Source organism: Salarias fasciatus, chromosome 8, assembly GCF_902148845.1.
Source record: "Salarias fasciatus chromosome 8, fSalaFa1.1, whole genome shotgun sequence".
NCBI classification, from domain to species: Eukaryota; Metazoa; Chordata; class Actinopteri; order Blenniiformes; family Blenniidae; genus Salarias; species Salarias fasciatus.
This window is the reverse complement of record NC_043752.1, coordinates 8,093,904-8,110,131: the sequence shown is the minus strand read 5'-3', so window position 1 is coordinate 8,110,131 and position 16,228 is coordinate 8,093,904. Positions and strand designations below refer to the sequence as shown.

The 16,228-nt window shown below is 42.1% G+C and overlaps 2 protein-coding genes and 1 pseudogene across 2 annotated transcripts; 1 reads left to right on the top strand and 2 right to left on the bottom strand.

Annotated features, from left to right (window-relative positions):
• Window positions 1-883: 883 nt before the first annotated feature.
• LOC115393855 (solute carrier family 2, facilitated glucose transporter member 11 pseudogene) lies at window positions 884-4,588 on the bottom strand (annotated as a pseudogene).
• An 87-nt stretch (window positions 4,589-4,675) lies between these two features.
• Window positions 4,676-9,171, top strand: LOC115393187 (RNA-binding protein with serine-rich domain 1-like). Its single transcript, XM_030098047.1, has 7 exons — window positions 4,676-4,726; window positions 6,228-6,374; window positions 6,741-6,914; window positions 7,001-7,103; window positions 7,277-7,430; window positions 7,507-7,648; window positions 7,767-9,171. Coding segments are annotated over exons 1-7 (822 nt in total). The 5' UTR covers window positions 4,676-4,724; the 3' UTR covers window positions 7,867-9,171.
• A 5,591-nt stretch (window positions 9,172-14,762) lies between these two features.
• Window positions 14,763-15,838, bottom strand: cox19 (cytochrome c oxidase assembly factor COX19). The gene is made up of 3 exons (XM_030098463.1): window positions 15,649-15,838; window positions 15,137-15,248; window positions 14,763-15,053 (listed from the first exon to the last, which is right to left on the bottom strand). Exons 1-3 carry the CDS (start codon window positions 15,728-15,730, stop codon window positions 14,960-14,962), a joined length of 288 nt encoding a protein of 95 aa, XP_029954323.1. The 5' UTR covers window positions 15,731-15,838; the 3' UTR covers window positions 14,763-14,959.
• Window positions 15,839-16,228: the final 390 nt, after the last annotated feature.

Sequence of the window (16,228 nt, the reverse complement as noted above, 5' to 3'; positions counted from 1 at the left end):
GCGACACAGACAGGAAAGCTGAAAACAGGATCTGTTGAAGGATTTTAATTTAACCTACCAACCAGTGTGAAGAGATACACTCACCATCAGTTCCTTCTTCAACTCATCTTTCAGAGGTAATCTCAAAATAAGAAGAGCCAAATGATGTGTGTAACTCCCCGGCTGAGACTTCCCTCAAGGCTCTGAATTTTAACCACAACTCAGAAAGATAATTGGAAAAAAGACACACACACACACACACACACACACATGCACCAAATGTAATTTGCGTTTTTCCTTTTTTTTTCCTGGTTAGTGCAGTGAGTCACCGAGCGATCTGCCATGGACGTCCTTCAGAGGGCTTACACCGGAGACCTGAGGAAACTCACAAACCCCCCCACAATCATTAACCATCGGAAACACACGGTGTGCCTGGATTACCTGGTTCCTGTTGACTCTACTGATACACTTTGTCTTTTCTATCTCTCAAAATTAGCTCGGATCTCAGACAGTTAAAAATTTCTTTCCTCTGAAAGCTTTGCAGGAAATAACCACTGGATTCTGGAACTGAAGCACAAAAAGAGTTCTGTTTTCCTAACAGGATTAAAAATACAAATCCAACTTGTCAGGGATTACACTACATCCAAACTCCTCTTTTTCCTGCCCGTCTGACGCAGCAATCAGTCCAGTGAAAACGCACTTTTTCAAAGTGACATGTTGTAATTCTGTCTCTGGTTCCATAAATAAAGAGCCAGCAGTACAAGCTGTTGGTCTGAAGAGGCTGGGAGCGAAAGGAGCCAAAGTAATGTCGTTAAGTGTAATTAAAATGAGGAGTCGTCCGCGACGGGTGGAATCCATCAAACAAAAATCACCCCGAAGACGTGGCTGTGAGGTCGTACGTTTTTATTAGTTTTGCATTGAACAGGTGTAATTAAATAAATAAAATCTTTTTGGTTTTCCACATCCACAGAAAATAAATCTTCATATTAAATCAAAGTACTTATTCTGGCCTGAGAGTCATACAGCAAGACTTTTTTTTTTTTCTTTTTTTCCTTTTTTCATACGGTAACGGAGGATTGTCACAAGGTGCAGTGGAAATGCAGCGTCATTCGTCCACAGCAGGTTCACTCCATTCGTGCCACAGGACCTGCTACATGCAAATACAGTGCAGTTATTTAGTGCATTTGAGGAATATCTGATTCATCGGGACACAGGAAGCCGCACAGGCTCTGCAGAAGCTGGGACAGATGGTCAACAGAAGACTGGGAAAGGGTTGTGAACTGCCAGCTGCCGAATCCACAGAGCCCCCATCGCCTGGCTGCTCATGTCTGATTCACTCTGGAGCCGCTGGGCTGTGTGCCGCTCAACAGAGTTTAGAGCAAACCAAGGGAAATGGTGACATCTATTGGACTTTCTGAGGAGCAGATCACACATGGAATTGAGGATTTTTGGTATCCAGATGGTGAAAAGGTCACGCAAACAGCATCCAGTCTCACTTTGGTTGTACACGCAGTGCAGTTCATGCATAAAGACACTGAAAATAATGAAAATGAACATCAACTTCATTGGCAATCACGAGCAAGGTGCATCAGCTTACAAAGCTTTCGTCACATTTGTACAGCATATCAAGGTCATTCAGTGCAATCACTTCCAATGACGATCTCATTCGCTTTTCGCCCGTCTCTTTACAGCATTTTAACGACTGATGGGACGAAGCTGCGGAGAGGATTACATTCAAGTTGGCTGTCAGAATGCCCGCTATGTTTGGTGGATCACACACAATACAGTGAAAGTTACCGTCCGGGTGATTCGCTGTGAAGTTATATCAGATACACTTAGCACCGTACTTAGCAGCAACACGTGCCTATGCTCTTCATCGTCTTCGATCATCAGGTAATTTGCTTTAACGCGTCACGAAGGGCTGCATAATATATCGCAAATTTACTGAGATACAAAAATATACAGTATCTCAAATCACACAGTAATCACAAGACTGCACAATTGTCCAGGCCTATTGTGATCTTAGTGTGTGTCATTTCACCAAAGTCACACAGCGATTCAAACAAATGAACTGATGAAGGAAGAGATGGCGCTTTTGACTCCATGTGGTTGAACAAAACAAACTTTTCAATCAGTTCAGCTGCAGATCAGGACATGCGAGTCCTGGACGTGGAAGCTGGGTAGAAAACATCAGTTCCCTGAGTCGAGGGAACGTTCTACCCGAATTAAGGCAGTAAAAACATCTTAAATACTTAGACTATAGATATTCTATAAGTGTGTGTTTTTAATTGACTTTCGTCGAGCTTGCTTGTATACATTTGATCTTCTTGCTTTGGCGTTGAAGTGATGAGGCCCATTGACAGCACGCCAACACAGTCTATTCATACTGCATGTCAAATAAATAAACAAAGCTTTCCGGATAAAAAAGTAATAAGTTACGAGCACGTTCACTCTAAAAGGATTTTCTGATTCTAACAGTCCCGTTTTATAGGTTTAAAGCCTTCAAAAGACCATTTCAAAATAAATAATTATTGACTAATAAATCAAACAATTTTCATCCACAGAATGATTGAATCAACAATAAAGGTGCAAAGAAACAGAGACACTTGTTGCTTTTTCAGTCTTCAATTTTAGCCTCCGGCTCGGGATCATTTGGTAAAGAAGTGAATGAGCAGGCTTTACCCAGCTGGTAGTGGTTCGTCAGAGACTCTTCTGCCTGCAGGTCTTCAGTTTCCTCCCTTTTCTTTCCATTTTTACGATCAAACTCCGCAGTGATCTCAGCCAGCGTCTTGCCTTTCGTCTCCGGCATGGTGAGCCCCAAGAACACGGCCGACACCAAGCACACGACCAGGAATGGCAGGAAGCAGAAGTTTCCCAGGTTGTTGACGATGAACGGGAACAGCATCCCCACCAAGAACAGACTCATCCACATCATTGACCCGGCGATCATGTACGCCGCCGGCCGAGCCGCCTGGTCAAAGATCTCCGCTGGCAAGATGCCCGTCACTCCGGCAGGACCCAGGCCGAAGCTCAGGATGTACACAAACACGCACGCCATGCTGAGGTACGCCATGCCCGCCACCCCTCGACTCTGCAGGATGAGGGCGACAGTGAAGACCACGCTCCAGCAGGACATCAGACTGTACCCTCCGATGAGAAGGTACCTGCGCCCGACGCGTTCGATCAGGATGTTACTCAGAATTGAGGCGGTGAACTCAGATGCCCCAGTTCCGATGGTGACGTACTGAACCTTCTCCGGCGGGATCCCCGCCTCAAGGAAGATGTACGAGGCATAGAAGTAGATGGAGTCGTTACCGCAGAGCATCATGGCGCTACTGGCAGCCATGACGGTCCTCAGCTGGGATCTTAGATCGCGATCTTTAAAGAGGGACCATGGTGTCTTGGCAGGAGCTGCAGATCCAGATTTTAAGGATGCAGACATCTGCTGCTCTTGAAGCATCTCCTCCATTTCCAGGTCGGGGGCGTGTCCACCACGCAGCCTCTGGAGCGCCTTGACACACGCGTCCTTGTCTCCCTTGTCGATGAGGAGGTATCTCGGGCTTTCAGGGAACCAGGGGAGGGTAACCAGCTGGATCAACCCCGGCAAAGCATTACTCGCCAGCAAGTAGGGCCACAGAGGTTCTGCTCCGAGCACTTCAGTGAGCCCCACGACTTGACCTAAGAAGATCCCAAAGGCGGTGAAAACGGCCGAGGAAAAAGCCACAGCTCCCCGCAGCTGTTTCGGAGCACTTTCCCCAAAGTACATTGGCTGGATGTTCATGCTGACTCCAGAGTTTATCCCCACAAAGAAACGAGCGGCAATAATCATCTCAAATGATTTTGCCATTCTGCATGTGAGCACCAGCACTGTAGCGACGAAGAGGAAGACATTGTTGTAGAGAAGAGACTTCTTTCTGCCAAAATGGACCGCCATCGGTCCCGCAAGGAGGGCTCCTAAGAGTCCACCTAAAGAAAAGGCTGACACGATCAGAGTCCAGACCAGGGTCACCTGAGGGGAATCCAAGCCCGAGTCCCAGCGCTGCGTGTAGGTGTCATTGATGAAAACCTGGATGTAGCTGGTGGGGGCGTTGATGATTGAGATGTTGTAGCCGTACTGGAAGGTCCCTCCGATGGCAGCAGAGACGACAGTGAGAGCGAGAGTCCTGGCACTGCCCGAGGGTCGTCTCAGTTCCTCTGGCTCTGTGTCTGCAGTGGACTTCATCTGGAAGCCGGCTGTTCCAGGAGACACAAACAAACGCACCTCCTTCAGTCAGTCAGACTACCTAAATACCAGCCTTGGTTGCGTTGCTTGCTAAAATATGGCATGGAGTATTTTTCATTCCGTCCTGATATAAGACCGTTATAAATACCCTTGAAATTAAACGAATGAAAACTGATTTCTAATAATGCCGGCGGGATGGTTAACTACTAAACCCTGAGGATTACCTGTCAGGCAACTTCCTGTCAAGCTTCACATCAAAATACAAACAAAACTCACAATATTTATGCCTTGAGAAAACTTTTGTAGCATTTTAATAACTCATATTCAAAAATCCGCTTTATGGAGGACAATGTTTAGCTCATTTAGAAAGGTTACCTTGCCTGTAAGCTTTTACTGAGGGATTTAAGTTATGTCACGTCACGTTTTCTTAGCGTCTGCGCTGATTGGCTCACCATCGAGGTTAACGTAATGACGTCATCTACCGCCGACTGTCGCAGACGCTGATATAGGTGAAAACAGAAAAATGTGAGTAAATAAGACCCTATTCACAATTTTATCCATTTATGTCATTAGTTCTAAGTAATATAATGTGTGTTTTTAGCGTGCACGTGTCAGTATGAGCACTAAGACGCGTATTTGTTGGCGTGCAGCTTGCAGTAGGCCTGAAGGATGAAAATGATGCCTTTCTGCAAATGATCAAGAGCTACATCGAGTTTTCTGCATATTTTCTTACTAAACCTGGTTTTATAGATGGACAGAAATGTACTTCATTTAATTTACTGGCTAGTGTTTATCGGATTGATCGAGTGTATTTCTTGGGCTGGCAGTCTTCCAAAGCACTTGTCTTTTGGAGCACGCTATAAATTAAATGAATGAGTTGATGTGTCAGAAGTTTGAACAACTTAACACCAGAAAAAAAGAGTAAAAGGCTGAAGAGGAAAGAACACTACGTGAAAACAATAATCAGCTCACTGCCATCTGAAAAAAGCATTGTAAGAATTAAAGGATTTCTGACCGAACAAGATTCAGTGAAACTTGTTCATGCATTTATTGTCAGTAGACTGGATACAAGTTGTGTTTACAGGTTTCAGTAAAACATTGATTTGAAAAATTCTGTTGGACAGCTGCAGGTTATCTTTGAAGCGGGATTAAAATACCCGAGATAATCTCTCAGATACCTGGGTTTACTTACCTAAATATGTTCCATCCTTCATAACTGGTACTACGAAGCCTGGGTATTGACTTGTGGTTTTTCCAGTGGTGACCAGACCGAGTTGACAGTAAAGGGGCATGGTTTACAGCAGCTGACCAATCACAAACCCTGCAGAGCAACGGAGAACATGGAGGGGCAGAAAATTATTCTCCAAAAATATGAAGAAGTCGAGTGCATCAGCCAGGCCAAAAGCAACAGAGCTCCCAAAAGCCAGGAAGGAATGCTGGTGGAAAATGTCCAACTCTGTTAATCTGTAACCCTTCAAGACCGTATAAATTATTTTAAATGCTCTGAGATCATTCAAGTTCACTTTGTTATAGCTCAGATGTGGTGCTCTTCCATTTGTTTGTTTTTTTCCCTTGAGTTTTGGGAGCAACTTTTTGTGCTAGAATACCAATTCCTTGCTGGTAAAAAACTAAATAAATAAATTAAAATGTGATGTGACTGGACAGCCTGAAGACTAGGGTGTGATGGGACATGTCTCTCTTGCTGCGAGATTCAGAATTAAATTCCCTTAAGCCTTTCATTTGCTCTCAGTCTGATCTCTGTGTATTTGTTTTCTCTTGAGGTTTTATGAGGAATTTCCCTGACACAGTGATGGCACGAGTAGTTGTGCATTCATTAAATTCATGTTTCTGCAGCTTACACATGCTCACTTCTTTTAAATCGAGCCGTCACACTATTATTTGCTCATCCTTCCCATTAAAAAATAGATTATACTTAATTTTTTACACCTGTGCCGTTCAATTCGATTTCATCCATGCGTGTTTATTTCTGTAAAAGACGTTGATTGGCTTTTTCACTGCTCCTCAGGACGCTTTCTCCTGCAAAGAAGAAGGACGACGACAAGAGCAAGCAGCGGACGAAAGACAAGTCGGGGTCCACGAAGGAGGGCGCCGACAAAGATCGGGGCCGGGACAAGAACCGCACCAGACGCAGCGCCTCCAGCGGGAGCAGCAGGTGGAATGACAATGTCAATGTCAATAGTGGGATGCTGGGATGCCTTTTCCAGGGACAATTTCCTTCTGATTTAGCCGAAAAAGAAAACTAAAACTTAAACTTGTAGTAACTCAAGAATCCTGACTGAAGTTTACTCATTTACTCTCTTTGTGGAACAAAGAGTCCACGATGAATCATTAACAGGAACTGAATGGATTGGAATGATCCCAATGCATGATTCATTCAGAACTTTAAACTCAGTTGCTTTTTGGGTATTTTCAGTTATTCAACACCGCTGCTGCAAAACAAATGCTGTGTTTCATCACAGTTGTATAATAAGTTTTAGTGCTGCAGCTCAGGCTCCATGCCGTCTCCTCTCGTCTGCAGCTCCAGCTCCAGCAGCAGCTCGGGTTCCAGCTCCGGCTCCTCCAGCGGCTCCAGCTCGTCGGGCTCCAGCCACTCCGGCTCCTCCAGCTCCCGCTCGTCCTCGTCCTCATCCTCCTCCTCCTCGCCGAGCCCCAGCCGCCAGCGCCACAACAACAGACGGCGCTCGCGCTCCAAGTACGAAAGCAAGCGGGTGTCCATTCGATGCGTTGGAGATGAGAGCTTTGCTGTCGATAATGACGTGATTAAACTTACGTTTGCAGGTCAAAGTCAGCAAAGAAGGATGACAGAGAGCGGCGGCGAAGGAGTCCCCCACCGAAACCTACCAAGGTGTACCTGGGCCGCCTCACCAGGAATGTCATCAAGGTGAATGCTTCATCATATAGTGAACAACTCTGTCTGTATAGTGGTGTTGATGATTTCAGCATTGTTGGATTTTCAAGATATTCTTTGTTTTGAAAGATTTTTATGGAAATTACTTCCATTTTGATAGAATAAGCTGAAGAAGTGCAGTTTTGTTCTTTTATTTCCATCTGAAGGAGCACATCCAGGAGATTTTCTCCACCTACGGCAAGATCAAGATGATCGACATGCCCGTGAACCGCCTGCATCCCCACCTGTCCAAAGGCTACGCCTACGTGGAGTACGAGACCCCCGAGGAGGCGGAGAAGGCCCTGAAGCACATGGGCGGAGGTAGAACGCGGAGACCGCAGGGCGTGGAGAACGTACGGTTAAAAACCGGAGATGAGGCGGCGCTCCTGTGTTTCAGGTCAGATTGACGGGCAGGAGATCACGGTCACGGCAGTGCTCGCTCCCACCGTGCGCCCGATGCCTCGCAGGCTGTCTCCCCCCCGCCGCATGCCTCCCCCGCCCCCGATGTGGCGGCGCACCCCGCCCCGAATGAGGAGGAGGTAACGAGCCAAGTTCAGTCCAGGATTGCCATCATTGTTTTGACCTTTCAGTATGGGGAAGTAAAGGAGTAACTCGCCAGATGCTGTCAATCAATCTGTTGTTTTTTTTGTCTCTCAGGTCTCGCTCGCCTCGCCGGCGCTCTCCGGTCCGGCGCCGGTCCCGATCCCCCGGCCGCCGCCGACACCGGTCCCGCTCCAGCTCCAACTCCTCCCGCTAGTCGACGGCAGAACCTTCCTCCTCCTCCCCCTCCTCTTCTCATCCCGCTCTTCTGTCATGTCCCCTGGTGAAGTGATATGAAATACCCGTCGCTCCTGTTCAGCGCGAACAGGAAATACATTCAACGGTCACACATAGCCATTTTGTTCCAACCAGAAGATTTGAGACTTGAATGGACGGCAAATGTTATAGCAGATGTTAATGTTTAAGGTTAATTCAACTTTGTGTGAGTTTTATTTTACCCAGTGGGCACCTTTAGCTAATATTGGCCCAGATCCAGATGTTATACTGGAGCATTTCCTCTGAGATTTCTCTTCTACTCAGTCTGTTTATGTCCTACACTGTGGTTTGAAAACAAACAAAGAAAATCTTATTTTCAGTAGGAAGTAAAAGTTCCTGCACATGGTGAAAAACGAGTGCTTTTTCAACCTCAAGGGAGACTTTTTTTTTTTTAAACCTAATTTTAGACAGAAAGTTAAGATGTTACTGAAAAAACATGATCTGCATCCTGAAAACTCATTTTCCTGACAAGCAAAGGGCTGAAAGCTGGAGTGACGCTGAATTTTTGGAGATACATTTCAGACTTTTGTATCAGTGTGTGTTAAAAACAAATAGATGAATAAATCATTACTACAATACATTGCAATTGAGGTTTTTACAGAGCAGGTCATTTTATATTGTAAATAAAAACTCTGAGGGAAAAAAAAGAAGCCGGAAACTTTTTACATGAACTTGCATTTTAAAAAGTGTGAATTATCACTTCGGCTAAAGCACCATGAATTTTCCATCGAAGCCTCATAATAACCAGTAAGTACAGACCAACAACAGTTTCTCACTTCTGCAATTCCCCCAAAATATTATCTTTTACTTTATAAGCAGTTCTTCAGCTCATCTGTGTGAAACTGGCAGATCTACCTCCAGTTTCTTTATCAAAGTGGGTAATTTGACACCAGCTTCACTGTTTGCATCTACAGCTGCTGCTATGCCTGCTAAATGATGGGAAACGACTGTTAAAGTGTGTTTGCTTCTAGCTGTCGGTTGAACCTGGCGTTTGTTTTTTAACAAAATCTCACATTGTCGATTCAGATCTTTCTGGCAGGACCTGGATGTTTATTGTCATTTTAATACAGATTTTCAGGAATGAACTAGACCCCGTTTGCACAACGTTCGAGAACACGTCAGTGATGCATCAGGAACATGTGACCTGTCCCCCTCTCCCAATGTCTCCTTTATTTGTGACTCTGATACATGACAGGAGTGAGAATCCTTGTTTATCAGACTGAATAAACCTGTTTTTTGACTGTGACCAAGTGTACTGTCCACCTTGCCGTGTGACAATTAAAGTCATGTTTGGGAGTGTTGCGGTTTGATTTTTCATAATTCCAGCGAAAGCGTCGTCTGTTAGTAAGTCGTGTGCGTGCGAGTTTAGTGGGAAAAGGGAGTCCATCATTTACTGTGCTGTGATTGGCTGAGAAGCTCAAGTTGGCGTGTCCTATTTGGAATCATGTCAGGTTACTTCAGCAGGACAATCGGCCAACGCTAACACTACACAAGGCCCAACTGGAGGATTAGGGCAGTGTTCTTCAGCCACTGTGTCATCATGTAAAGGCTGAATTATGCTTTCCATACGGATGTGACGCCTTAGATAAAGAATGAAAATAAAAATCAAAAAAATTCCGGTAGCTTGAGGCTAATATCTATGGAAAAATCCATAGACATGCCAACAGTTAGCGCAACAGTCTCGGAATTTGCTGGAAGGAATTAAACTGAACATTTCACTTCCTCGATGCAAAGCACAAACTCTTAATTCTTTCAAGAATAACAGGCATATATTTTCCTCACTCAGAAAATCACGACCAATGATGAAAAAAAAAATTAAATTCTGGATGAATTTGTGGGCTTCTGTATCTACTTGGTGTGTGTTTGGTCAGAATTTTCGATTATTGTTCGCGTTTTTTCTTCGTGAGGAATATATATGCCAGTGTTTATTGAGCTTCTCAGCCAATCACAGTGGAATAAATGATGAACTTCCTTTTCCCGTATGCTACTTCCTTTTCCACTGTACTCGCTGACACGCATGTATAATCTTCCCGTTTGTGTGGAAAAAGACAATGTATGAATGGGAGAGAGAAAATATACTGTACATATGTGAGTGGTGAGTATGTGTGTGAGAGGGCCAGAAAGAATTATGTCTTGTACGTCCCCTCATAGAGTAGTCAGTGATGCGTCAGGAACATCTGACTGTGCCCCCCCCCCCAAACCAGCTCAAATAAACCTGTTTTTGACTCTGAACCTTGTTCACCTTGCCGTGCGACAATGAAGTCATATTTGGATTTTAGGGAGTGTTGCGGTTTGATTTCTCATAATTCCACCGAAAGCGTCATCTTCCGATATGTCGTGTGACGCCGATCTTTCTCAATCAGAGACGGGTGCTGCCTTTTAAAGCTGATCCTGACCGGTTTACCGTCTGTCTCTGGAAAGTGACTTTACCTTCCACAAGGTCTCTGCTTCCTGCACTGAGATGTCGTTCTTCAGACACTTTGGATCTTCCCTCCTCTGGGTGACTCTTCTTCTCTTCCTTCCAGTGCACGGTAAGTCTGACTCTGACTTATTGTGAATAGTTCAGAATGAATGTCATGAGTTCCCTCTTGCAGCCAGTTTTCTTTCCATTTTAAAGGGATTCAGAGCAAGAGCAAGGATGTTCTGATTTCGGGAGGTGTAAGCCCCACCTGCTGCACGGAGTCCTCCGAGTTCCCCGTTCAGGAACCTGTGAAGACTTGCTTCAAACAAGAGAAGGATCGATTTCCAAACTGTAAAATTCATGCATACATGTAAGTATTTCATTTCTTCAGTTGTGGAACAAAAGCTGATGGAGAACACTTTATCAACAAAAGAGACAGTTCTGGACAGAGGAAAATAAATGTATCTATTACATCAGTGAAATATTATTTGACAGACTTATAGTCCAGATGCTATTGTACCAGTTCAGTGAAGGAAAATTATTTCAACTGAAGCTGCACTTGTGGCTTATTATACATGAATGCATACGACTTGGCTCGTTTCTTACTTGTTCTTTCTCCTTAGTTTGATAACCACCAGCAACAAGACCTACTGTGTGGACCCGTCTGCGGATTGGCTTTCTGGAAAGCTCGAGGAACTGGCGCAAGTGAGTTACATGCCGTAGTTTAAACATTCACAATTAGAATGAGTAAAAAAGGAAATGTTTGTGAAGACTTGCTGAGGCTCTTTGTCGTCACGGAGGTTTCATACTCTTCTCACATAGAAATGTTTACTATTTTTCCTAACAGGAGGGAATACATTGTGAAATACTGGGATAGAGTCCGCAATCAGGATGAAGAGGAAATCCTCACACTTGAAGTTAATAGTTTGGAAAACCGGATATCAGTATTTTCACTCTCTGGTTATGATTTTTTTCAGAAATACTGTCCTCTTAGTGTGCTTGTGGTCTTGTGCCATTTTTCCAACTATTGAAACGTTGTGTCTTGTTGCTGTTTGTGTATCAACTATGATTCTTGAAGAGATCACCAAATGTATTGCCATTACCCATTTAAGACAGCTTGAACCCAATATTGCTGTTGGCTTGGGGTTTGGGTTAACCTTAACCGTATGCCAGTGAACTTGCAGTGCTAAGCTAACAACACTAAGAGTCATTTAATAAAAATCTTCCTTTTCCGAAATGCCTAACTTCCCTTTAGACTTTACTATTTAATCCGGAATAAAAAGTTTGCTTCAACATGTTTCCCTTATTTCATTATTTGCAGTAGAACATAGGTTGTTTCACCAAATACACCCCTCTGACCAAAAACAGAGAAAAATACCTGTTTGTGAAAAGCAACTTGTTCAAGCAGAACAATGATTTTGATGCTTATAATTTTTGCTTTCGGTCAACAGTACACTAAAGTCTGTGTTTAAAAGTCTGAAATATATATTTATTGACTTTACTGGCGGTAAATATTTTGTATCTGGAGTAGACAACTATAACGATTTCACGGTTTTAATGCATTTTTAATCTTTTCGATTCGTTTTCTAAACTGTTAGCTAGTTTATGTTTCAGCTGTTGTGCCATTTTCGAAATTCTTTGCAGTTTTATCTCTGTTCAGCTTTTTTGTTGATGTTTTCTTTCTTTAGCCATAAGTCAAAAAAAAAAGACTGGTGTTTTAGCATAAAATAACATGTTTATTTACAGTGGCTCCATGTTAACAGTCAGTGGTATTTGCAATACACAGATGACATGCAGTTTAAACAACCAGACACATAAAAACTTGTTAAATATCAGTGGATTTGTAGGATTTGGGGGCAGGAGCACACTATTTATAGCCAAACCAGATGTGTTTATGCAATCTGGCTTCCAGCTGTGCAGCTGCCTCTGCAGAGGAGCACACACACTTTGCCTCTGCTCCCTACAACGCAACATTGAAGATCTTCATTCTCTGCCATGTCTCTCCTGAACGGAGCCAAACCAGGAACCAGAATGCGTCTCCTACATTTCGCCATCCTCCTAATGCTCCTTCACGGAGGTGAGTAGCACCAAGTTTAATGATGATGGTTCGGTTTTCTTCTTCTCATTTCATGCATAAAGTCAATCATTTGCAGTTGCATCCACCTCGGTGTTGCACCCTGTAGAAATGAAAAGTGATGACGGTGATGTTTACAGCATGAGCAAAATGTGTCAAAACCAGAAAATCTGCAGACAGCTGTGAGAGGAGAGTGAATATTTCTTCATGCCAAACATACTGAGGAATGTTTCCAGCGGTTTGGAAGCAACAGTTTCAGTTTTATTGTCTGCATGTTTAAAGCTATATGTTGTTACCTGTGCAGAACTGACTGATTGCTTTTCAGATTGATGTTCTGTGAGGAAAAAAAAAAAAAAGGCATTTTCCAAAGTTTAGTTGCATAGGTTGATGAGATTCATTCTTGCCAGCGGCATCGTGTGTCTTTCAGGACGACCTCAGTGTTATCGGCCTTCGCCCAAGAGTCACAAACCGATGGCTCCCTCCTGCTGTTCCAGTGTTTCTGCCAGACCCTTCCAAGAACGGGTCAATTTCTGTTTCGAACAAAACGAAAATTCCTTTCCAAACTGCAGAGTCCACGCTTTCATGTGAGGAAATAAACTCTAAACATCCCTGTCACAAAAAAAGACGTTTCTTTGTAATCACGTCGACGTTTCCATGCGAAAACTTCCAGATTGGTCACAGCCAGCCAGAAGATACACTGCGTGGACCCGGCAGCAAAGTGGCTCCGAAGGCGCTTTCAGCGATTGCAAAATGTAAACAGAATTAAACTTTTCACTGTTAAAAGTGCAGCAATGCTATTCTTATGATTAATTATGTCTTTTTGTTTCCACTCTTTTATAACTTCCACAATATCAAATATTTGAGGTTTGGATGGCTTTCCCTCCTTGAATTTTTGATTTACCTAAAAGTACAGCACACAAATACAACACAAGTATACTATTTTGTATGGCTTCGCTGGCAAAATGCATTTGTTTTTAAATTTTATTACATATTGATTTTCATTTTAAATGCAGTAAAGGACTTTGTGTAGTTTTTTTATATGAAAAGTGCATTATAAAGTTTGATTTAATGTGTTTTCCTCTGTTGTTAATAAGGATCTTGTTCATTTTGAACTACTTTAAACAAGACTATCGATGTAATTCTGGAAAAAACTTACATTTAGGAAGCAGCATTTTTACCATTCACCATTTTTGTATTTCACGATTTGCATTCTGTTATTCAGCCATAGAAACTAAGCATTTTATTGCATTTTGCAAAGTATCAAAACAAATGATGTGAAATGACAAATGTTTTCATCATGTTGTAATCAGTTAAAATTTTGCAAGAAAAAGACAGAAGTGTCTTCAAATCTAAATACTTAAGTACTTTATGTGTGATAATAATGAAACTAATCTCTCACGTTTCTTTCCACAGAATGGAATCTGTTGCCAAATCCTGTAAAAGACTGAAACATCTGGACCTCACTTACCCTTCAAATATCACATATAACTAAAATACTCATATTTTATAGTATACACATATTTCAGTGTCATTACTCCATCAGACTTTTGATCAAAGCAAATGAAGCATCCAGAGTTGAGTCGGGGAAGGTTTTCGGAACGGACATAATGGATGTGGGCGGTATTTTTGCTTCCCCTCGTCAAACTCATCAAATACACAATCCAACAACCCCAAAACACTTTGGTGGACACGTTATAATCCACACATTCACTACGCTGTGAAATATTAATGCAAAATTACGAGATTGAATTGTTTTTACGAAAATTGCTAAGACGGAACTACTTACTAAATATGGCGTCTGGCTGTAGTGATTTCAAAAGAAAAAGCAGTTCCCAGTATTTGCTTCAGTGTTGTAACGCTACAATATTATTTGTTGGTGTTTCACAGCGTAGTGAATGTGCGGATTATAACATGTTCACCAAAGTGTTTTGGGGTTGTTGGATTGTGTATTTGATGAGTTTGACGAGGGGAAACAAAAATACCACCCACTTCCATTATGTCCGTCCTGAAAACCTTCCCCGACTCACCTCTGAATAAACAGCTCGCCCTCACAAATAAAGTATGCTGTTCGAAATGACTAAGGAATTGCGCTAAATGGGCCAATTTGCCAAAATGTTGAAGTATCCCTTTAAGATTGAAGAATTTAGTAAATGCCTTACTTCACAGTATTTCATACATCTCCACAGCAAAAGAAAATGTACAGAAACAATTTCCCATTTGATTTGTACTTTTTTCAACTATTTAGCTCCTTTAAAATGCTGGACACTAATTTGAGATCTGTGTGAATGCAAAGTTTAATATATATGTGTTTTTTTGGATGAACAATGATGTATCAAATATATTGCATGCAAAATCAACACAATACTTTTAAATAAAAAAAGATTTATTCACAATGTAAAAGCATTTGTTTTAAATATATATATTAAACTTTTCTCATGATATTTACATTATCAGATGTGCCTCTGCAAACATCTAAGGCCAGAGATCTTTGAATCTTTTCCCCCTTCGTTCTTCTACAAAGCCAACATTGTCGAGTTTGGTGTCTTTACTGAGTGGAAATCAGGGTTTAGAGTCTTTGTCGGCCTGGCTGGGAGGTGGATCCATCAGGTCCTTGAAGCCCAGTTTCTCCATTGGCTCTCTGGTCATCAACTGACTGCAAAGACAAGCAAATATCACATGAACTACTTTCATTTTTCTAAAGAATAAAAATCCTGAGTCTCTATACGAGCTTCTTACTGGTCCATTCGGCATTCCAGGTAGTCTTTGGATTGCAGTCGACACCTTGAGTTGTCGAAGCTGTTTTCTCTCAGACATTTCATGAACTTCTCCTTGAAGGCTTTACATTCCCCTGAAAAATAATATGTTGATTAAAATAATGTACAATGTCATATACAGTGCGTAATCCGTAGGTACATTTGTTGGTAAGAATCCCAGATCATCAGATTCATTGCAGATAATAGCAAGAGACTATCTCATGTTATACTGTAGGAGAGAATACACTGAAGGGGGAGTCCTCATCCAATATGGCGGCCACGATGCGTCACAGTTCAAGAAGCGTGAGTGTAAAAATATCTCTATTCCTATTATGCCCGAATCACGACTTATTATTTGAGCTACCAATTTAGTTATTGGCGAATAACTACTTGTATTAAAATGGATTAAATAGACAATGCAAACCGAGTGTGTCCTTTACGGAGACGTGAGTGTTATTGAACGATGAAACCTTCATAGTTTGAGCTGTAACTCACCGAAATGATCCAAAGGAAAAGAGCCTTTATCCGGAGCTCGAGGTTTGAAGGTCTTTGACCCGAAATTCATGGCAGTAGACATGTTTATCTGTCTTGAAAACGAGTTATTTATGAAGTTTTTGGTGTGTTTGTCCCAGGGCTGCTAAATAGCCACCATTGGACCTGGCTGCTAAATATGACGTCACGTCCGGGGCGGGCACTTAAGTCAGACCCGCTCAAAGGAAAGCAAATAAAAATAATATTACACAAAAATGTACACAAATAAATATCCACATAATAACAAATAATACACAATAAAATAAATAATTATTATTTTGAAAATATAAATAAATAAAGGCATAAAAAATACATTACATAAATAAATGTACGAATAAAAAAAAGTGTGAATCGAAGAATGTAGATAAAAAAATCAAAAATATAAAAAGAAAGTATAAAAGCATAAATAAATAAATATATAGTATATCAAAGGCATTTAAGAATAGATTGAATAAGTGTAGATTTTGTGCTGATAATGGAGCAATACATTTTCCACTAGATCCAGGAAGTTTGATTCTTTTACAGTAATAAAACCGACCTGTTC